This window comes from Lycorma delicatula, chromosome 4 (assembly GCF_047948215.1).
Source record: "Lycorma delicatula isolate Av1 chromosome 4, ASM4794821v1, whole genome shotgun sequence".
Lineage (NCBI taxonomy): Eukaryota > Metazoa > Arthropoda > Insecta > Hemiptera > Fulgoridae > Lycorma > Lycorma delicatula.
Window position 1 is genome coordinate 34,479,009 of NC_134458.1, and position 25,546 is coordinate 34,504,554.

Here is a 25,546-nt window from a genome sequence, read left to right on the forward strand (position 1 = left end):
GTAACTTTAAAATGCTCTGTACCATTAATCAGTAGATCCATTTTTCACAACAAAGTAATAAAGAAAAAGATCTTCATCATTATTAAATTAGAATAACAGTTTAATATAGTAACATAAAACTGGAAAACTTAAAACCACTGATTTTTATCATCATTCCACATTCTTAACAAGATTTTGTAGATATCAAATACTTAAAACATGATGTTCTTTCAAAATGCTTAAAAACATTTAAGAAAGTAATATCTGGAACGTATAAGAATAAGAATTAATGATAAAAACGTGCTGTAGATTGATTTAATATATAATTATTATTATTATTTATTTATGTTGAGTAAGCTTATTTCCTTACATTACTGCTCTCCTGCTAGTTTTCACATTAAAATAAAAATGTTCTTTGTTATTTTATTTATTTATTTTTTTGTTAAAAGATAAAACCCAAAGTACAGAATATTCTTTTTACTTTGAGATAATAGTATAGTGAATTGACTACCGTTTAAAAGAAATAATGAAGTTATAAAAAAACTTTTGACAGCATATACAATTATTGATTTAAAATTTAACACATCTGCATTGCATTAACTTTTTTTATAATTTAGAGTTATTAATTTTTCTTACTTTCGACCTGTTCTTAACAATCTTGGAACTATTTTAGAAAGGTTTTATTTCAATCAATTTTAGAACAAAATCGACATTTTTTTATCTGTACATATATGACTTTTAATTTGTTATTTTTACCACCCTTTTTATTATTTTATTGCAGTACATCTTATTCAAAAAATTAGATAATTTTTTTAATGATATACAATTTAACATCTTTCTGTAAATATGGGATATTTTACTAATATTGTTATATTCCGTAAAGTGTTGCTGCATTTAGAATGGACTGTTAAATTTTCTGTCTGAATTTGCAGTTATTCATAACATTTGATGTTAAAATATAATATATAATTTGATATATTTAATAAAATATAATTTGATAATTTCATTCATATGTTGTAACTAGCTTAAAAAAAAGACAGCCACTGTCAGGTTGAGAACAGCGCCACTAGCCAAAAAAGATGACTATAACAGCAAATAAAAACATTATGATATAAGTTTTGAAAATATTACATATATTGAATTTGCTTTGGTATTTTAATAAAAAAGTTTAGTTGTAAATAATATTCTCATCTCCAGTCATCATGGATAAAAACATAGCAAATCTGAACAAAACTAGTAAGAATTTTTCTAAAAATGCAATAGTTTTATCGCACACTTTCTTCAATCAGCTCACCAAGAAATATTCAAATTATCAACAATAAAGAAAAAGTGATATAATTTTACCTTTCAATTACTCGTCCACTGCCAATACCTTTAAGTGCTGTTTTGTTGCCGCTTAGAATGTTTAAGAAATTCTTAGGAGTCACATCCTGAAATAATTATTTGCTATTATAATTCCAAATTAATAACACTGATAGACAAAAAAAAAATTTAATGATTCTCTAAGTTTGATACCATTTCTTGAATTGTTTTTTTGCGTAAAATACAGATCTGTAAATATAATTTTTCAATTACCCTGACTTTTAAATAAATTACGCTTCAAAAAAGTATAAAGGAAAATATAGTTAAAATCAGTAAAATAAATAATTTTTCATGGCCATACCTGTGTTAGAATGATTTCGCTGTTACTTTTCGTTTATAAATAGCGTCAGGCACATCTTGAATTAATGTCCAACAGCAATCGGCTAGCATGTTAGTATTCCATTTCCCTTTATAGCGGCTTTCCATCACCGAAATACCTTGGTGGAAACGTTCACCGTGTTCGTCACTTAATTCTTCGAGGTTGTCCAGGAAAAAATCCAGATGAGAGTGGAGGAAATGTATATTCAAAGACATATAACATCCCGTAGCTGTGTATGAAGTAAGAAGTTGATTACAATATCGTGGTAATTGTCGGATTTTTTTTTTTTGCCGAGAAAATGTTTGCAAACGTCTACATGCTACATTTTCTACACTATTTAACATCGAGTTAAATACATCATCTTTGATCAACTCTCTTGTTTGAGGACCAATAAATATTCCTTCTTTAATTTTTCCTTTACTTACATTCAGAAATTTCTGCCTGATGTACAAAAATCCGGGAGTATCCTTCTTCATTCCTTTTCCAAAAATTTTTATTAGACCTAGCTTGATATGGAGAGGGGGTATAAAAATACTTTTTTCGGTTCAACTAGCACCTCATGATTAATATTTTTCTCCTTTGGAGTCAAGCTGTCCCGTCTTCCACTCTTTGGTAAGATAATGTTTATCCCTAGCTCGGCTCTCCCATTCGCGAAGAAAACACATGTACTTAGTATAGCCTAACTGGATGCCTAACAAAACAGCTATAACTTTCACATCACCACATATGTTCCAGTTATGTTTTTTATAATTTATTTTTTCAAGAACTTCTTTGGTCACATCGTATGTCTCTTTCAAATTAATACCATAAGCGATTGGTATCAACGGATATTTTTTACCATTGTGTAGTAGAATCACTTTTAAACTATACTTGGACGAATCTATGAAAACATGCAAGTCCACAGGTTTATGAACTTGTCTAAATGCAAAATAAGTTCATCAATATTTGTGCAATAAACCAAATTATTTTCATCAATAAAGTACTGAAAAAGTTCTTTGTTTTTGTTGGCTTCGAAAGCCCAAAATTTTTGTATTTTTTTGAAATACATTCCAATCTTGCAGTCTTGATCCTAACAGCTCAGCTTGATTTTTGATTAATCTAAATCCCAACCAAATCATTTAATTCACCTTGTGATATGAGATGTGGCTTATTGGAAAGTAATTCAAAATCAAAATCATTGTTGTCTTCTTCAGTACTGCCTGATTCTTCATCGCTGCTTTCGAAACATACATTCACAGGTGGCTCAGGAACTGGAATAATTTCACTGTGAGGTACAGGTCTGATTGCAATGAAGGATATTTTACAGTATGTTTAGATTTTCTAGAAATTCCAGACACAGTTGTTAAACAGAAGTAACAACCGGTTACATGATCCTTTGGTTCACGCCAAACCATAGGTACACCAAGTGGCAAAACCTGCCGTGTACCTTTCAGCCATCCTCTTAAATACATAGAAAAATTAATGCATACTACATGAGAGCCCATATCTTATCCTGATCACCAATTTTACACAAAAGGTATAAATGATATGCGTTTTTAATTAAAGATCTAATGATTTTTCTATTTTATTTTACGGTAAACTCACCACGTACATAACAAAAGGCATCCACATCATTTACACAATTTCGAGGCATTATGACAATGCACTGTTAACAAACTTAAGATAGCAATAAGAGTGAAAAAAAAAAATTCATTCTTAAATCCAGTGCTTAATACATACAACACAGCTGTATTTTTAGCTACATGTTTTGACCTGCACAGACATGATTAATTTTGTCCATCAAGGCTCACTCTTCAGTATTAGATATGATGTCACATTATTTGACTACAATGTGATTCAATTCTTTGTCTAGTATTGCTTAATTACAGCTTATAAATTATGTTAACCAAGTTAAATAATAAAAAAATGACCTAACAAAATACAACATTGGAGCTTAAAATGCTAACTATACGTTGAATAATGAAAAAAAAAATCCTTTAATTAAAATTTTTAAATGTTTCAAAAATGGTGGGTATAGAAAGATTGTGAGTTCATATTCGTTTTCAGCATCAAAAAACAAATTAAAATCATGCATCGCGTGTTAGGAAACAAAAATTATGTTTATCACTGTAATTACTTGCACTAATAGATTATCATTTAATTAATACAGCTTCTTTGAAAACCGAGCTATGAGTAAAAGTAGTTAACATATCTGCCATCATTTAAATAGTGTCTTTGGAGATTAATTATATCATTGATTCTAAAAAAATAATCAGTAATTATGCATTAAAAATTCACCACTAATGCCATAACTAAAACGCCAGCAGTCATAAATTTAATAACTTTCTCGGCTACACCGGTTAAGTTATGCAGTAGTTCATTTTTCAGGGCTTGTGGGTGGTAGACCAAGAAAAAATAACTTTTAATATTATAATTAAAATGTAGAAAAAAATACTTTTACGCGCTAGAGAAGATAAAGCTTTGATTGAGGAAGACTGGTGAAAAATATTATTTTCTGTCGAATCCAAATATTTTATGATAAGGGATAAGAGTACAGCATCTATGAAGAGCTGATTATGAAAATTAAACCCAAACTGAGAAGCATTCTCTAAAAAAAATATGTTTTAGAGTTGTTTTTCTTTTAATTGAGTGGAATCATTTGTGCTCTGTAAAATTATGATAAATAACGAAAAACATTTCTTGTTACTGGAACTATGAGTATTACTGGAGTTACCTAATGTCTACTGGAGTTAACTCTGTTAATCACAATAATATAAGGTATTATTTATTTTAATTAATTATTACTTACTGAACTTTTGTAATCGATTTTAACTCCTCCATACACATCTGGTCCATCTGGTTTATTTATAAGCTTACCTGGTTGAGGATTTCTGAAAATGATCACTTAACAGATATTTATTTGGTAATTACACAACAGAAAAAACACGTAAAACTAAGATTCTTTTTCCAAAAAAAAAATTAAACTAGTAATTTACCTGTATTTTATTTAGAACTAAATTTATATTGATGACAGGATATATCTTACCTATTTTTACAGAGTCGAAGAGCTAACAAATAGCATCGGATGAAGGGGTACAACTCTCTATACGAGAGTAGGCACTTGCTGTGTTAAAAGGGTATGCACACAGTGGACACTAGTTACTCGTTTACTGGTTGGAAATGTTGACAAGATGTAACCCAGCAAAAATGTGCCATTGCAAGTCACACAGTAGTCACTGGAACAGACACCTGGACACTGGTAAGCTAGTTACTAGGTGGTTGCCTTCGCATTAACAGCTGTTTTTGTGTCGTATTTGTTCGCTATTAAATCAGTTTGTTTAAGTATCGATAAGTTCTGATATTGTAATATTTGCCGAACAAGTAATAGCTTTAGTTTTTTCAAAGAGCTATATTGCTGGACAAGAACCTGAAAGAGTACTGAAATTGGTTTATTACTGAGAGAGAACGAAAGGTAATAGCAATAATAATGAAGGTTGTACCACTGTTTTTTTATGGAATACTCAATTTTGGATGCTACATTAAATTATTTAATGTAATGAAACGTTTCCATACTCATTTAGAAACTTTTACATGTACTTAAAAAGCTGTTCTGTGTTTTGTTTCAACCTTGGAAAGAGAGATTAATTAAGTTACAATTTAGTAAATAATTGATGTCATTAATGCTCTCTTCTTTTAAAAAAATATATAACCAATAGTAAAAATATTGACAAAAAGGAATAAATAATTTTCACTGCTGCAGGAGCTCAGTAAAATTCACAACTTAATTGACAAGACTCATACTACAATCGTTTTATTATTGTGCGCACTTGGCACCAAAGCCTGCAAATATTGTGATTCACGCAGAAAACAGATAACTGGCATTCACTTTACCCTTAATATAATATATTACTCTTTTCCGTAACACTGTAGTTCTTCAGCGACGAGTAATTATTTTAGGAGTAAATAAAATAAATTCTAAAATGTAAACATTAATGAAAATATTCATTTTCAAATTCAATTTATTTTATCATTCGCGAGTAAGAAATTTTGTCATGTTCAATGTACATTAATTTTACACTTTACGTGATTATATATTCATTAATCGTATTCTTAATAATAGGTATCTAAAGCATTTATTTAAACGTTATTTTTATTGTATTAATTAGTGTAAAAACAGTTTGTACAATTGCTTGTGCTTATAAAAAATGATAATGCGTAAAACTAATAATTAATGTACTTATTTATAAATAGTTTATAATTTACGAGTATTATATATATATATTTTTTCTTTTTTTTATAGCCTTCAGATCCTTTTAGGTATTGCGGTATTACTTCAGAGGATGAAATAATATGGCGATTTTGTAGCGTGTGAGAATGCTATGCCTGACAGAGATTCGAACCCGGGACCTTCGGAGGAAAGGCCGAGACGCTACCACTCGCGCCAAGGTGGCCGGCATACTGCTTCTTTTTTCTTGTTTAGCCTCCGGTAACTACCGTTTAGATAATTCTTCAGAGGATGATATGTATGAGTGTAGATGAAGTGTAGTCTTGTACATTCTCAGTTGAGAATGTGTGTTCCTGAGATGTGTGGTTAATTGAAACCCAACCACCTAAGAACACCGGTATCCACGATCTAGTATTCAAATCCGTGTAAAAATAACTGGTTTTACTAGGAATTGAACGCTGTAACTCTCGACTTCCACGGCATACTGCTTATATTTACTCTATCCAATCGCGTCTGAAGTAATTGAATTTAGTCTCATTTTTAGCGTTTCCTGTAATGGTACTCAGGCTATGTTACGTAGTCGCATAATAACTATTTACGTACTCGTTAGATTTTGTAGGTTTTGTAAATTGTTATTGTGATTTACATGTTAAAGTGAATTTAAAGATTTTTGATTTTTGTGGTATTATTATTATTAATTGCGATATTTTTTTCCGGCATACAACAGGATTTAGATCTGTAGTAAAAAAACTTTGACAAGCAAAGCGCTTGTCATTGTCAGTAATATTTATGATTTCATGAAGAAAGAAGCTCTAAAGACAGAAAATAAACAGATGACAAACTAACATTTCAGCAGATATCTTTTTTGAATATTTCAATAGGCATTGTGATAATTAGATAATTTTGAGTTTCCTAATAACTTTTTCAAGTTGTAGAGTTGAATAAGCATTTTTAATTTCCTCATTTCTATTTCCTGCTGCGCGTTGAAAAAGGAAAAATAAATTAAAACCGCTGTCACTTATACGACTATCCTGACCCTAGAGGGGAAGACACCCGCCAGAACTACGTGGGACAGAGTTTTCAGCAACATCCACATAAGCAAGAAAAAGCCTCTCCGCCAACTTCTCCAAATACATAACTTCCAAATTCCCGCCCAAGACACGAAGTCTGACCAGTAATATATCGACAAATATTTGCCAGTCTGCCCTCCTGTACAGAAAACGCTCCAGCTGAATGGCAATATTACACCGGTATACCTTACTGAGGACATTCGCGATCATAAACACAATCAGACTGCGAACACTGGAACCGTTACATCTATAATTATGCCCGCAAACAACCTTCTACCATCCACCATTCTTGCGAAGGTTAGTAACTCAACCAAAACATTATAAACTTCGAGATTGTGTTCTACAATGAGATTCTCTACCAACTCCCCTTTCTCATCCGTCAAAGCACTGTGCCACAATAAAGACTTTGCATTAATGTCTGTACCGATCGGAATACGACAGCGACCAACAAACCGAACAATCCTATCCCATTCCTTAAAATGACGTTCAACAGGGTCCCTATATGGAAAATATGGACTTGCAACATAAAATTTCAAGTCTCCTATTACCAGCTTCAAAATAAGATGGTAAAAATCTGAGAGCTGCCGAAAAAAGACACAATCCAGATGTCTCCTGCACTGAATAGTGGACATACTAGCAGGGTCACACAGAAAATTTTTCCAGCCACTGAAACCTGTCAGATCACTCGCTCCAACATAAAGATACTGCAAAAGAACCACATCCAGATTCTTTCGATCTACAACCTCATTTAATTAAATCTGCGCAATGTAAGCACCCTGAGCATTCAATTGCCCGAAATTAACCATTCATAGAATTGAAATACATCTCGACAGCTCTCAAGTAAAACCCACAGTCGTTACTGTCCACTGTGTTAGTGCTTATGCTCTTTTAGCAGCCTCTTACAATTGATACAAATCAATCCCTCATTCTTCTTGCAACAATCTTCTCACTTGTAACCTTTCTCTCCACAATGAGCATACAGCGACGGAAATCGGTAGAACTTCACCCTGTGAGTATAATGGCAACACTTAAAACAGCGCTGGACATGTATATATTCCTTCACCCTGTAAGTCCACAAATAACCTGCCTTCAGAAACAAACTTCTGTAGAAAGCCAGGTCTCACCTCCAACACTCCGTGGTAACGCTCTGCCTCACGTTTACCTGTCTTAAACAGGAACTGACATACACCCTGAAAAGTCGCCTCAACCAATTCGGTATCTTGCTCCCTGACCGGAGCCATGAACTCATCGACAGAGAGACAACGATTCACGTCACAGATAATAACTGTTGGTTGCATTTACGTTTAGGATCAACCCTTAGCCTTACTTTTTCAGCCTTTAAAGTCTCAGATATAACCCTCACAATTTCTTTATCATTAGCAGTGACAACCAATCCCTTTTGGGTTTCCCGTATATTTTTTATCTTCAGACTGGGGCTCTTCTTACGAAAGGTAACCTGAAAATCGTCTTTTACTCCCTTGGCCGGTTTTGCCGAACCCTCAGGATTATTCAAAAAGACTGGCCTCTCACTTATCCTTCCAAACCTTTGCATTGCGCTTCAGTTGAGGCTCCTCAGGCCTAGGAACTGTTGCTGTTTCCCTCACAATCACCTCCTTCCTTCAACTGGCTTAGAAGCCAATGCCTCAAAACCCTGAGCCAGGACAGAGAATGTTGCCTTAAATTCCTTTATCTTGGCAATAAAACCGAAGTTGAGGCGCTTTACAGATTCTCTATAAAGACCATACATTGATCATACTGTTCCTCAAAGTACCTAACCAGGGGGACAGAGCTACCTGCCCTCCCGTTAGCCCTAATAAACTCATCAAGCAGATTACCTCGTGAATCCCAGGTGGAAATATCTGCCACTGACTGATCTTCCTCACCTGAGGAACCCAATGTCACTAAGCACCTTTTAGCCGCTACTGGATTGATCTCATAAATAACTGTTGCAGCAAGCAGTCACGAGAACCTGGATTACATTCCAAACCCAAAGGTTGTAAGCAGGACTAGGGTTCGAACTAAAGTTAACCAGGCCAAATCCTTACTTATAATGGGTCACTAACAACCAGCAGTTGTTGTCACTTCTTTGCCACTTACCCTACAGAATCAGGACAAATAAGTTTTAAAGGGCGCTCGATGAGAAGGATGCACATCAAATCTAACTCGACTATCAAACTCAGCGAAGAAAAGCAAATAATGAGTTTATGTTCTATTAAGAAGGAGATTTTGCAAAAATTTTAATCAGCAAACAATCCAACAATAGCGGTAGTACACACTCGACCACTACCTCAAATTATAGCCAAAGACAACCTCAATGCAACAACAACTTTGGACGCATCAGGAGCACCAAAGTACTTATATAACTGTTCGAACTGACTCAATTTGCTACTGGTCTACAAACTGAGAATGCAGCTTGCTAAGCAGTATGTTCAAAAGAGACGGGACGGTATGGACAGCAATGTAAGCTGTCCCAGTTTACATTGCTGTGGGGCCTTACACACTGGCACAGCTTACATTGGAGATGTGGTTTCCTTGGGCGTGCTGCCCAAGGCAACCACATCTCCATTGTCCTCGATAAACCTTTCAAACTTACCTTGTAATGTTGCAGGCAATGGATACTCATCTTTTTATTTATTTATTTTTTTTTTAGTTTTAAACATTCGGATTCTCTCCCCTAGGATTTGTATAATCTAAATGAAATTGTCTCGCTTAATTTGGTTAAAAAGTAATGTATAAACTTACCGGGAATCATGTACAACATCATCATACATCATCACAATGATATTTGATGCTGGAATTCCACGTTTCAAAAGGATCTGGTATGCATGACAAATATCAGCCTGAAAAAAATAATAAGAAAATACTTTAATAAATTTCAATTCAAAAAATCTATAATTCAGTATATCTAGACTCCCTCAATATTAACAAGCTCATTGACCAAGTTAAAGAAATTTTCCTAATCAAGAACATTTATGTCTTTGAGTACTTTCTTTGTTAACCCTCTCAAAAATCATCATTAAAACGAAACTTTAATGAATTGTATTTGTCCTTTTATTGTTTTGCACGATCAGATTTCTAATAATATAATTATCTCTTAAACAAACTCTAATCAATCAAACAGATATCATCATCCAAGATATATATCATGTCGTCTATTTATTCCTTCAAAAGTGTATACTATCTACAAAAAATTGGTGCATTAGTCCGTATAGACTTCTGATTAAATTATCTATTTACATATATACAATATGGTAATAAATCATATTTCATCACCAGTAGCACAAAATGTAATTAAATTAATGGACTAATGGATTCATGAATCTTAACAAACTGCATATCGTCAGTCATTCGTACAAATTAAAACATTGAATAGCTACAACCATTATATAGATGTTACACATGTCTATCATGACAAGAATGGACCAATTTTTAAAATTAATTGGTAAATATTGTAGCAGGTGTATAAATTAAAACAACTTATTTTCTACAAATTCAATTTGGTAGTTCATTAATTCAAATCACTATCTGTAATTGATTATAAATATAGATTTTTGTGAGAAGATCCTACAACATATTTTTATTATTTATTTCCAATATACTTTTCCTCTTTTTTTGAGTACATCAAAACTACCATATTGGCATATTTGAAATTGCAGCCATTTTTTTCGAAATGAGTAAATTAAATTTTTTAAAATAGAAATCTCTCATTTTCAAGACATTTTTATTCACGAATATTTTCCCTTAAACACAACCATTCAGGTACTACACAGCTCATTTTCAGTTACATGTTGTTGACTGGTACAACTTACTTTTTTTTTCAAACAATGAGACCATTAGTTTTTTTAATGCATATAAGATTCATTATGACATCCTGATCTATGACCTTCAATGAATTTTGTGAACAATGCTATCAGTTTAATGAAAGAAAAGCTTGATAAAAGTTATTGGTTTAACCAAAGAAAATGCCCAAAAATATTATCGAACTGGAAGGGAAACTGTAACCAAGCAATGGGAAATTTGTATAGAACTGTTTGATGGCTAATAAAAATGTTACTTATCTGTTACAAACCTTTTTTTGAAGGAATCAAGGGGCCTTATGGTTTTTTGAATTATTTTCTTATCATTTTCCTACCTTCTGCTGTAGAAGTACTTACAAGTACCCACAATTTGGTTTGTTTTAGTAAATACCCAAATCTCCTGCAGAAAATCAATTTCTTAAGGCTAATCTTCCACAGTAATTCTGACGCATTAAATACAATGCAGATGAAATGTATAAATTTCTTGTAAATCAGTTATTTCAGTGTCTTCAATTAAGTAACTAATATAATATAGATCACATGGATGTATAAAAGATGCAATAATTAATCGAATACATTAAAAAAATTTAGTAAACAATCTAAAAAAAATTTAGTTTTTCTTCACTTGCTCAGTAATTAATTTAGTTACAGACTTCATTGTTATTTTTATACAGACTTGAATGCAGACAGATTGTAGATACCGATGTTCTTTGGTGGTTGGGTTTCAATTAACTACACATCTCAGGAATGGTCTACCTAACACTGTACAAGACTACACATCATTTACAATCATACATATCATCCTCATTCATCCTCTGAAGTAATTCCTTATGGTGGTTTTGGAGGCTAAACATATAAAGAGAAATAAAGCTTTTCTCATACTCAAAACCTTACCTCATTAGTATTCAAACTGAGACATATCAGTAAATAATTAAGAAACAGAATTTATATGGGTGTTAAAACACTCCCCACATCAAATCAGAAATGCTTCAGATCTTATTCCATAAGAACTGATGTGAGCATGAATACCCTGGTAAGAAAGGATGAGGGTGAACTGTTGCAGTTTCACATAAAATTTTCAAATAGCCTCAAAATGAGTTGTTTGCCACCACACACATTAACTTTAAAAGAAGGTAGCACTGTAATGTTGCTGCAAATTTAAATCCAGTGAAGGGATCATGAATGGAATGAGACTGATAGAAAAATGTATGACAAAAGTTTGGATGTGGAAATTATTACAGGTGTGAGGTATGGACAAACTCTGGACCAAGTAGGAATCTACCTACCTGAACCAGTTTTTGGCCATGGACATTTGTACATTGCCCTATTTTTTGAAAATCTTTTGCCAAAATCTTTTAATAATGTGAAAGTGGAGATGAAACCTAAGGGTTGAAGCATGCTAATGTTGCCTGGAAGTCTTATGAACCACAAAATAAATTATCTATTATAACTTAAGTTAATTTATTTACTGATGCTACAGAGCAGCACGGGTCTCTTAGTAATTAATTTTTAATATATGACTTAATAAGAAAATTTAAAGCCAACAGTTGTATATAAAAATAAAACTTACTGTATTTTATGTTTGTTTTTCTACTACAAAAAATTTATTACCTGATGTCTGTAATTCCACCATCCAGAAGAACCAGCAACAAGAAAAGCCCATTGGGTTGAAGTTTCTGCATTAGCATTTTCTTGTTCTTCTTGTACATTCCTTTTATCTGAATCAGCAACAAAAGATGCTGCTGTCATTGAAATCAAAAGAAAGAAAGCAAACTTCATCTGAAACAAATAATTTTTAGAGAAATGTTTTTACAGAATATTAAAATTGTAAGATAAACACGATACAAATTTATAAATTATATTTTTGTTACTTTAATATCATATATTTACTAAAAATTCTCTCTTAAAGTAACTTATTGCTCTAAGTCAAAGAAGTTAATATTTTAAAAGCTTATGGGAAATAAATGAATACTTCAACAAAATTCAGTTAGTTCAAAACGTCTGTTTAATCTTCCTTAAATTTTTTAAAGTTGATGAAAAAATTGAAATTTTCATAGCATTTACTGACTGTACTAGAAATCTCAGGTAGTTATCTAAAAACCTTTTTAAATGGTGTTAATTCAAGCTTTGATCAGTCATCAGATTGTTTTTATGGATCAATTTATTAAACTCGTATTTACACCAGTCTTTTTTTATCTTTAAATGGGTTTTAAAGATTTTGATACATATTGTGTACTTACACTTCAACATTTTTCTTAGTCTCCTTCTCCTTTTAGCCCTCCAAAAACCTGAGAGGTTGGATGTTACATAAATGATAATTATTTTAATCTGTAATTGCAATGAATACGCACTTACAAAAATATCATTTTTATCTTTGATCAGAAATTTTAAGTAGGGTAAAGGGATTTTGTGAGCACACATTACCAGTTTATAGTTACAATAATTTTAAGTTATGCTCCATTTAATAGTACCATTTAACATGCTGTTAATTCTGATTATGAAATCTCTATATTTTTAAGGCTATATATTTCTGATGCAACTCTTAATATTGGTTTACGGCAAGACAATAAACTAATCCCAATCAGTAGCACTCCTTATAAGAGATGATAATTTTGTTGGAGAGGTATTATTTTTTTAGGGATAACTATAAAATTGCAAAGCTTTCAGTAAGTATAAAAATTTTATGAAGAGGTACAAATTCTGCAAAAAAGAAAAAGGGCCTGCGTCTTCAAAAAAAGTATTTAGAGCAGATTGAAATATCAAACACAATAAAACTAAAATTTTATTTTAAAATTAGAAAATTAGGAAATATAAAATGCAAACATTTTGCATCCTACTTGAAATGAAAAATTACATTAAGTACTTTCAAGGAGCAATACTAAATGCAATTAAAGATAATATTTATAACAGACTTTGGTAATATTTATAATATTTGTAACAGTGAATATTTGTAATTTAAAAATAATATTTATAATAATGTTTGATTGGTATAACAAATAATATTTATCCCTGTTAAGTAAGGTTAATTTCCTAGTAAAAAATCTGAACTCAGTAATGACATACAGCTCTATATTTCGTCATCAATTTGTACAATTTTTTATCTAGAATGAGAAACATGGTTTCAGAAAAAGAAAACCATTGTAAACAACATTAATCTTTTTCTTAGAAGGGCTGTTTAAAACAAACTTTATATCAACTGGCCTGTTGCTGAAGCGGTTAGCATGGCTTTAGATCAGCCATTCTCAGATTTGATTCCCAGAATCTGTCTTTTTCACCTTCTATTTTATCTATCACATTCTTCTTGTTAAAATATATATGCAATATGTCTGAGATTGTAATATTAAAATAAACATTGGTTTCAATATTTCTGCATCTTACCAAACCAGTTAACTTTATATTTTCTTTTACATTTAGCGAGAAATAAACAGAAAATTAAGTTAAAAATACTGCAATCAATTGATTTCAATTTTTCATTATTGAAGCAACAGGTAAAATCAACTTGAAGTTAAATATGAAGCTTAAAGATGAAATGAAGACACAGATTTCAAAGGTTCTATTATTCCCATAATTCAGTCTTTGGTCCCACTTTTTTTTATTTTGCATCAAAGTATTTTGGAACAGTTTAATACAGGATAGTGCTACTATGTTTGAAAATGATTTAATAATAATCTGTTCAGGAAAATAATGACATGCAGTCATTATAAACACCCAGATTAGGTCAGCGTTTGAATATCTAAGATAAATGCATTAATACGAGGGTAAATCAAATATAAACGGGATTTTTGTTCCTGGGCGTCTACGGTTGGTAGGACTGAGCCCGCGCTTCTAGTATGCTTGGTTGTGACTTGTGTCTCGCGACAGGCAAGTGATGATGCCGAACTTCAATGAAACAGGCCGATTGTAGTTACGCGCCACACTACTCTTGGCGCTTTATTTGAACGCGCGAGGATGCATGAACATATCAAGCAATCAAGCTACGTTTACTCAGTTTCAGCCTTTTAAATAGACTAAAACATTTTTAGCCTTAAAAAAATAAGAATGTTGTATGATCATAACACAAGCTAAACGAGCGGTTTTATCTCCTTAAAACATCATAATGCACATTCAGGAAACCTCTTCAAAATGAGAATTAGATTATTTCACTAAGAGAGAAAGTAAACCTGCCTGAAATTTCAGAAATTATAATATTTTATAAAGTTAAGTTTTTTTTTTTTTGAATACCACTAAATCCACTCAATATCTGAAAATAATATTTGAAAACAGCAGTATGATTTACTTTTAATTGGTGGGGGCCTGGAGCAAAAAGGGTACTAAACCTCTCTTGATGCTACTAAGTCCTTTACTTATTAGTAAAAGAACCACAGAAATAGAAAAAAAGTACAGTTCAAACATTACACTGCAATAGTTACATTTCTTTTTATTTAAAGGATATAAGGGGTTCAAATCTCTTCAAAATCAATGGTTTTTTTCTTTGTCGCCGATAGTAGATGACTATCGTTGAACATGATCTTTGTTGAAGATCATGTTGAATGTTCAATATTTTAATCCATTTTAACTAAAAGAGCAAATGAAACTTGGGTATCTAGTGGACAAGAAAGCACACTTAACTTCTTCAATATCATTAAACTTTTTACTCCTGTCTAGAAGCAGAACAGCTAAGACCCATTATTTTGACTCAAATTTCACAATATTGTAAGTTTTGCTGATTGAAGTGAAGCTGGATAGTCTGGGGAATGAGATGACCCCTCTTTAAAACCATTAAAATTTGATTTAACCTGATTTTAGAATATACTTATATAATGGTTTCAATCACTCAACACTTTTCTAACTTTTACCTATGTCAATCAACAAAATTCAATAAGGAAAACTCACTCTTTCACCAAATATATCCCTTTCCTGGGCTCGGAGAATTCGGTATAAAAGTCTCATGAAACTTGAAAAAATAATTTTCTTGCCAACAATTTATTAATTTATTTTCAAAAGTACTCCAAATACAACAAGGTCAGACAGTTAAGTGAATTTAATAGAGTATAATTAAACAGAAAACAAATTTTAAAATTAACTTTTTTTAATGACGGAAAAGTAAGTGGTTCTAGAAAATTCATATTTCACTGTCTTGTGCTAAAGGAGGAGGACTTCTTTATGGTAGGTAACTTGATAGTCGTTACGCTTGTGCCCAATATCTCTAAATAGAAAGAATGCAGCAAGTATTTTGTTTGTATACTGTTAGATCAGGGCATCTCCGACCATGACATATGCTAGTGAGGTAGTAAGAAGCCTAGCCGGAGCTTTATCCTGCGACCTCCTCGAACACTGGTTCTGACAACGATAGTTCAGAAGTAGATATAGGGGTGACCACCCGGGAGGATATGAACCCACTTATTGAAGAGTTTTTGCAAGCCGGGGACAGGCCTGGCAGCTGTGCTCTGTTGGCCCGTGATGTTTTGGCGGAACTGGTTGGCTTGTCTTCATATTTAGCAAGCCCCAAATGTACTAGTGCAGTTACCAAGAGGAGATTATTGCCTCGTCTTAAATTCTTCCGAGCGGCTTTCACAGCACTCGTCAAGGGTTTCGAAAATCTTGCCTCAAGACCTAAAGAAATAACTGTAGCCCAGAAACTGACCCCGGCCCCGATGCACTGCGTCGGTATGCTGAAATGGTCAGGGACAGACATGAAACCAGCCAGTCCTCTAAGAAATCTGAGGTTGCGTTTGGTAATAGGGCGGAGGGCTTGACTGTGTCCAGCAGTCAGCTGAAGAAAAACCTCCAGGTTGCCCTTCGGAGTGACCGGAAAAGTCTTAAAATCAGAACATTAAAGATACCGACAAGGGATTAGCTGAGGTAGCGGATGATACAGAGACCATTCAGGCAATTAGAGATTCCACGGCGGTTAAGCGATTGAATGTGAGAATATACCTGAAGAGAACGCGTAGGCCTCATATTATAGTCTATGATATTGACAGTAACCTGACCGACGGAGATGTCTTGTCCCTCATTAGGGAGCAGAACACTGATTTGGATGAAGCCGCCTTCCGTCAGCACTGCAAGTTGGTGTTTAAACCGGGTAGGCGTGATAGCCAGAAACATCACGGAGTCTTTGAGGTAAGTTCTGGTCTCCTTCAAAAATTTACGTCTGCAGGCAGACTATTTATCGATTTAGGGTCCTGGCGACTAAAAGAGTACGTGGATGGCCGAACATGTTTCAAGTGCTACAGTCACAGGGCTAAATTTTGTAAGTTTGCCTTGGTATGTGCCCATTATGTCAAGGAGGACCACAAACGTGACGATTGTTCGCATAGGTCCGAGGCTCCGGCTTGTGCTAACTGTAAGAGGTTGCACAAGCAACCTCTTTTTCGTAAGGAGTGAAGCTGTTACGTAAGGGCCGTTGCGCTGTACTTTTATTCCTTAGATGGTTAGGTTCGGTCAACTAAATGCACAGGGCGCTTATGTAGTCCAGGTTGAGTTAGGTGAAGTTGTAGAGAGACGAAGCCTTGATGTTGTCCTTCAGCATCATCCATATGTCATTAGTGATGATCTGCCAGGTTTTCACAGCTGTAAAAGGTTTTGTGTAGGGCATACCTGTATGTCTGCTATTCTGTACAGGAAGTCGCTTTATACGGCAGGTTTCTGACGCGCATCATGCTGTGGTCAGACTTGCAACTCGCGGTCAGAACCTTACAGTTGTTAGTTCATATTTCCAATACAGGGATCCCACTGAGGAACACCTAGCCAGATGGGTTAGGATCCTTCGTATTGTGGGTAATGGTCTAATCCTCATTGGTACAGATGTTAATGTGAAGTCGCTTTCTGGCACAGTGGGACCACTGATCATGGCGGTGGTTTAATTGACAGTTTCATCGCGCAGCCAGTTTTAAGGTCTTTAATGTTGCAAACCAGTTGGCCACTTACGTCAAAAAAAAAAACTTTTCTGACAAATAATGTACTGTTTCTAAATAAAGTTCAAATTTTTCTACTTTTCTTTGTTTTATTCAATTTATCTTAAGCCATTTTGTTAAGAATTAAATTCTCTGCAAGTTTTGTTTAAAAATTTTATGTATTTATTACCCGTTTAACAAAGTTGTACGTCAAATATAAAGAACATGATTTTTTATCCCAATCTATCGGGTTTCACCCCTAATTTCTCAAGAACTACTGCAAATACGGTTCTGGGACCTATTTTATTCACTTTTACGGGTAAAAACCATAAGACATCACTAATTTTTCCACCTTAATTAACGCATAAAAATTTCAGTACGACCTCATTTCACTGGTGAAGCTGAAATCCGAGTGAAATCTTTCACCAAAGATTTCGTAACTCGTAAACGAAGCATTTTAGGACATAAGTTTATATGAACTTTTCCTATTATTTTCGCGAGTAGAATAGGTTATGAAAGTCTCAGGAGAACTTCGTAATACGCTTTGTATATATATAAATATATTTATACACAGGTTGTTTTTACCTGAAGAATTATAACATGAACTATTTGTGATTTAAATATTTTATCTGCGTATCTATATTTATTTCCATTATTTGCATAGTGACTTCTTTGGGATCTGAATATTTTGTTTTCCTGTTTTAGGGTACATTTATATATATTTTTTTTTAAATTTTTAAATAACATATTAACCACCAAAACACAATAACAGATAAACCCATAAAACTAATACCAATAATTGACTTTCGCGGTATTCCGTATCATAAGTCGGTACAATTTTTTTTTTCTTATTTATTTGAAGGTTTTATAAAATTTTTACCAACTGATGACGCGGGATCCCGCAAAAGTCGCCTATTGGTATTAATGTTTCTTATGTTTTTCTGTTGTTGTGTTTGGTGCTTAAGTTGTTATTTTTTTAATTTAATTAGCACAGTGGTTAATATGTTGATGAATTATTTGAATTCTCAAAAAGTTATTGTTTGTATATATATATATATATATATATATATATATATATATTAGAACAATTTTCTCGTAAACCACACACAATACAAAAAAACCACCTAAACAACAGTTACTCAGACTGGAGGGGAACACTTCATAGTGACCTTTCATTTGACCTTGATCTTATTTCAAGGTAAACATGATTTTTTCAAATTAAATCAGCTATCTTGATCTCACCAATGAAAAGAGAAGAAAAGTTTACACTGGAGTATGTGGTCACACATACGACCTTGGAACTTTTTTGAAGGTCATAAGGTAACCATCAGAGTGTGTTATACTGGTGCTGGATTCTTTTCGCAGATACAGAGTGATTCAAAGAAACGGAAAATTTTTAAAATTAAATAACGTTAATGAACATTTTTTTTTAGAAAATGAATTTTATTTCATGTAATTGTACAAATGTTGCCATTTTAGGATACATACATTTTAGTTTATTTTTTAAAGATGACATCTTGCAGGTGACCTCCTCTTCTACGTAAACACTCACGAAGTCTCTTCGTTAAATTGTTCATGGTTTGACGTAACATCTCAACTGGAATTTCCGCAATTGCTTCTCGGACTTATGCCTTCAGTTCTTCCGTTGTAACAGTTCTACTGTGGAACACTTTGCTTTTAAGGTGACCCCACAAAAAGTAATCGCAAGCTGAGAGATCAGGCGATATGGGAGGCCATCTAATGTCATTTCGTGAAATGACACGTTATCCAAACAATCGGCGTACAGCTGCCATCGATATTCGCGCAGTATGTGACGTTGCTCCGTCTAGTTGAAACCAGGCTGTGTTAAGAATCGGTGTTCCACAACAAAGGTTTCAAGCATGGCTACGTAACGAGCCGACGTCACTGTAATCGCAAGACCGTTGTCATCCTCAAAAAAATAAGGGCCTATAACACCCCACAATAAGATGACATAGCACACCACACGGTCACTTTCTGGCTGTGCAACGGACGCTGGTGTAGCTGCGTAGGATTTTCTTGTGCCCAGTATCTGAAATTTTGCTTGTTAACAAATCCACTGAGGTGGAAATGCGCTTCGTCTGACATCCACAGTTTGTGAACAAACTCTTCGTTATCATTTATTTTCTGAAGCATTACATTACAGAATTGTGCTCGCACAACTGCATCGTTCGGTTTCAGTTCCTGGACGATCTGCAACTTGTACGGATGGTATTGCAAGTCCTTCACTAACACTTGAACTATGCAATTGTAAAGATGCTGAGAGACGACGGATTGACCAATATGGACTTCGTGTGACAGCATCTTGTAAAGCTTGAACATTCTGTAGTGTACGGACGGTTCGCTCACGGCCTGGTGGTTTCTTTTTCATTGCCGAACCAGTTTCCTCAAAATTAGATATCCATATTTTAATTGCATGTGCTGATGGAACACGGTCGTGCCGTCCCAGATTAAAATGACGGCGAAATTCTCTACGCACTCCCTCCACACTGTCATTGTTTTTGAAAAAGGCTTTGATAGCAAATGCACGTTGCGCACCACTCCAAGGATCCATGACAACGAAATGGCAGGTTAGGTTAGAGAGGCTGGCGCCACTTATCAAGTGGTACTAATCGCCCACGGCTACCAACACAACATTCAAAATTTCCCGTTTCTTTGAATCACCTGTATTTAGAACCACTGGTTTCTAAGTTGTGAGAAGAGATTGCTATCTGTACTGTCTTGAATCAGCGAATTGTGTTAATCGGATACCGTATGTGATTAACGCCTAAACCATGAACTTCAAGGAGCTGGAAAAAATGAAACTCAATCATAAAATGTCATAACTAAATTCAAGTATGCAGACGTTACATTTTTCACTCTTTCCATTGGTGCTATCGAAAAAGATAATTCCACTTGAAAATTCTCAAATACCTTGGGATATCCTCCAAAGGAGACCTCAAGGTGGCGGTCAAGGTCACCGTTGGGTGCCCCCCTCCTATTCACATAACTTCTGTAAAGCCATTTTTATTACTTTCCCGTATTTTGCAAGATAAATGGCCTGGAATGTATAAATAATCCAGGAATATTGTATGACCTTCAAAAATGATTATTTCGTACAACACTATGGATACTCTGATGGATCGTACTCTGATGGATAGCCTTATGATATTCAAAAAAATGTCCAAGGTCATATGTGTGACCAAATATTCCGTAGTAAATTTTTCTGGTAATTTCATTGGTGGGGTCAAAAATAAATCATTCCATTTTAAAAAAATCGTGTCAACCTTGAAATAAGGTCAAGCTCAAATTCAAGGTCATGATGAAGTGATTTTCCAATCTGAGTAACTTTTGTTTAAGTAATTTTTTTGTTTTTGTATTGTGTATAATTTACAAGAAAATTGACTGAAGCGATTAAAATGAAACACTCTGTATACATACCCTGAATATGACACATTAGTACCAAACATAAATTGTAATATTAAGCTAATCCCAGACGTATAAAAAATAAATCTGTGAAAATATTAATTTTTAATATATAAAATTAATTTTCAATATTTTTTATAAGTTACCGACTATAAATAATGGATGTATATTTACTTACGTTGTTGGTGTTATAGACCAATTTAAATGAATGTTTGACCTTATTTGACTCAAAAATATCCAGGTGTATTTATATACACATATTTCAAACTAAAAAACAATAATTTTTCTTTTATTATGAAACACATTATGATAAGATTAACATAACACATGTTTCGTTATAATTTAGAACCACGATTTTTTTTTTATTGAAATAAATTTCTTTATTTACAACTGTACATTTATTACAAAATATTTTAAATGATACCATATTATCGAGAAAATAAAAATAAAATAATTTTAAGTGCTGTTTTATTTTTTCAAGATGCACGACGTAAAAACAAATAAATTATAGAAGGAAACGTTATGGTGATATTTTTAAAACGTTAACAGTTTTGACAAGTACAATCATTTTTTTACGATTTATTATTCAATTTAAACAATTCTACCAACGAAAAGTAAACATTTAAAATGATATACTAATTAAAACATTTCCTCAAATAGCTGACATGATGACATATATTTTATGATCACTTACATCATAAATCTTTAGAAAAAAATATTTTTACATTGTTTTTAAAATTATTTTGTAAAAATGTAATGTCATCTCATCTGCAATTATCTGCTAAGTAGGGTCTGTTAAATACAATTTAATTATGATTAAAACATTTTCCAGTTACAACTTCAAAACCCACCGGGTTGGTCTGGTAGTGAACGCGTCTTCCCAAATCAGCTGATTTGGAAGTTGAGAGTTCCAGGGTTCAAGTCTTAGTAAAGGCAGTTATTTTTACACGGATTTGAATACTAGATCGTGGATACCGGTGTTGTTTGGTGGTTGGTTTCAATTAACCACACATCTCAGGAATGGTCGAACTGAGACTGTATAAGATTACACTTCATTTACACTCATACATATCATCCTCATTCATCCTTTGAAGAATTATCTAAAACGGTAGTTACCGGAGGCTAAACAGGAAAAACAAAAGACACTTACAACTTCAAAGTATTATTTACAGATTAGAATTAATAAAATAATTTCATAAAAAATATGAAGAAAAAACAATGAAAAATTCAGGGTAAATCTTATAATAAGAAAAGGAACAAAATAAGTTAAATCTTTCTAATATAACCACAACCACATAAAAAAATTGCAAAATAACCCTTTTATATATATATATATATATTTGCTGTGTGGTACATAGATGTGCTGTGTCCAAGATATTAAAACTAAACACTCAAACAAATATAAATAAATGTATATAAACAATAGTTACATAGATATAATTACAAATTTTAAAATGGCTACAACAAATTAACTGCCAGTTTTTTCAGCCATTCGATCCCAAATGGGATAGCATGAAATTCATCTTTCAGATCTCCCTTATATGTTTGCTGTGGGTAGTACTTAATTAGATTTTCAACAGTTTGGAGTGGCTCACATATTCACAACCAACTGTAGTGACATGCTCCATTTGTTCATAAAGTAATTACATCTACTATGACCTGTTCTTATGCAATTAAGTCTCTATCACAACTACCTTGGCAAACTAAAACCCAGCATTTGCACTATCCATTCCCACCTGTAGTTTTCGTCCCACGAGATCTGCCATTGTTGTTTGATATTAAAATCCTACACTATAAGCTTTTGGGTCAGTTCCAATGCAAGTTTCTGAGATTTTAAGCACCAATTAGTTAATCACCAATAGTGGTGTTCATTGATGTCGCTAAATGGTAATCTTTAGCCAGAATAATACACAGGGCAATCTGGCACCTAGATGTATTAGAAGTATATTAGTTAGTACTGGCAATATACCATCTAATTTGGGGGGGGAGGTAATTGTTTTCATGACTTTATTTAATTCATTACCCAGCTTACCAGTATTGCAACTATTCAACCGTAAAGGTGCACTGTATTCAGCCACAGAATAGGTCAAAGCTATGGTGATGTTCAAAGTACACTTGCATCCAGTCCCCAGGTGCTTCAAACCAACTTATGAATTATGTTACCTTAAGTTCTCAATTCTGTAGCTGTATTCGTAACATGTTGCTTGTAAGTCAGAATTCTGTCAAGCTTCAAGCCAACATACTTTGGGTTTGAATTATGTTTCAGTTCTTTCTCCACAAATGAGCATTAAACTAAATTCCAAGCAATCATAGATCACCAATTCACACTCTCCAACTCACCTTAATCACCAACTCATACTACCTAAATGTTTTACATTGTATAGCAAGAGCCATTGTATAGCCTTCTTTTACAAGAATTTCAAGGATCTTGTAGGTTGTAGATCATCTATGTATAAATTGAATAACAAAGATGTGAGAACAGATCCCTGAGGCAACCATTATTTATTATTCTTGGGCTACTCTGAGCCTCACAAAACTTTTACTGTGATTTGTTAAGTTATCAGTATTTCATTGATGATGTTAATAAAGGTTTTGCACCTGATTGTTCCTATTAGTTTTATTTACTTGAACTTTTTCTGGAATTCTTTTTCAATTCTACAGGTAACCACAAAAAACTGATCTCTACAATTTCTACCTTCTCTAAAGTCATCCTACTATGCTGACAGGGCTTTGTCAATTATTATTCTTATCCTATTGTACAATAGCCTCTCTAATAATTTATAAAATATTCTCAGAAATGATATAGGACAATAGCAAGAACATTTGTCATGGGCTTGTCCGGTTTCAATATCTATTATCTTACTCATTTTCACCAAGGATGGTAATTTCACAGGGGTCAATATGCTCTTATAGAAATCCTTCACCCACTCCCTGGTACTTCAGCCATAGTTATTCAAGAATTCACGGTAGATTTCATCTGCACTGGGGCTTTACATTTTTTGGCTTACACAATTGCCCAATCAACCTCATGTGTCTCAAAGGATGCTGATAATTGCTTTCTCTGAGCAGCACATGTCTTATTAATAATTGGTTCCTCTTTGATTTTCCTTCTAAAAAACTTATTTCCCTTGTATTTAGTCATAATGACAAGTCTATTAGAAATATTATTTACATCAACAGTTACTTTTTTTGTAATATGCTTCTCAGCAGACAGTCATTTCAATAAGGTTCAGGCCTCTTTACTTGTGAAACCTGTAATAAATTACAGACACACACACATACATGTGTGTGTGTGTGTGTGTGTATATGTGTATGTAATTTATTACAGGTATTGTTATTATTTATGATTTTTAATTTTCTTTTTCTAAGTAAAGGATGCTGGTGTATTTGAAGCAAAATTCAACTCTTCTGTTGTGTTTGCAAGTTAGTTGAAAATGTATGTTTCTGTGATATATAATATTTCATGAAAACAGTAAAAAAAGAACCCAATGAAGAGTGCTACTTATTTTAGTATTTTTATGATTCAAGTGCCTTTTTTCAAGACAATCAAGCTCCCTGATTACAAATACTTATTTTTTTAAATTCTTATTTTATGCGCACAATAGCACTTAATTTTTTTTTGTTAACATATAAATACCGAAGTTTTCATATGTCATTTTCATATTTTTCAGTTTTCATATTTTAATATTTTAGTATAACTAATTTTTCAGATATCACATCCAACAAATTTTGAGGTGTTAAAACTGAAGGTGTGTCTCCAAAAAACAATGAGTAAAAAAATAGTAATAAATAAGGGGAAAATAAAAATATATTAACAGCTTAATTTGTTAACTATCCAAATTTGTTACATAATTGCTTGTTTCTTAAACTCTTTTATTTTTAGTTTTTTTTTTATGCATTAGGCAAAAAACAATACTGGTATTTTCAATTTAATGAACATTATTGAAAATCAAACTGTTTTGAGGTGAAAGATCAGGAGTCTCTTCGTACAAGGTGTGATTAATTGAGGGTATGATCAAAAACTCATTGGAATTGGTGAATCTTCCAACAAACAGTGAGTGTGGCGATGAGTGGCAGGTGGTACGAGGGTTATTTTTTTTCAAGGTCCGATCGGTCACGAAATTAAAATCACAGTGAAAATAAAAAAAATTTTATTTGTAACAAGTACTTACATAGTTACGCTATTTCTCTACATAGTCGCCACTCCGATTTAGACATTTGTCGTAGCGTGGTACCAACTTTCCAATACCTTCGTCATAGAACGGAGCCGCCTGTGTTTTCAGCCATGTTTCTACGCTGGTCACAGTTTGCGGTACTGAAGCCTCTCACTCACAATGGTGTAGAGAGCTGACCTTGAAATTTCAGGAAACGAATCACTCGATAGATACAGAAATTGTGAACTGACGATTTTCTCGAATCGCCTCATCCACTCGCTGAACGAGATCATCGGTTGACACTCGCTTCCTTCCCTGACCGCCAGCATCATGAACGTCCTGCTTTAAAGTTCCTGCACCATT

General features: G+C 33.2%; 1 protein-coding gene across 1 annotated transcript in view; it reads right to left on the minus strand.

The window, feature by feature from the left end:
* Positions 1–21,283, minus strand: part of LOC142322827 (legumain-like) — a 54,110-nt gene extending 32,827 nt beyond the window's left edge. The window contains exons 1-5 of the mRNA XM_075361898.1: positions 21,208–21,283; positions 12,343–12,510; positions 9,677–9,774; positions 4,449–4,530; positions 1,324–1,409 (exon numbers count right to left, since the gene is read on the minus strand). Of these exons, the coding sequence (XP_075218013.1) occupies positions 1,324–1,409; positions 4,449–4,530; positions 9,677–9,774; positions 12,343–12,510 (434 nt within the window). The 5' untranslated portion in view covers positions 21,208–21,283. The remainder of the gene's footprint in view (positions 1–1,323; positions 1,410–4,448; positions 4,531–9,676; positions 9,775–12,342; positions 12,511–21,207) is intronic.
* Positions 21,284–25,546: the final 4,263 nt, after the last annotated feature.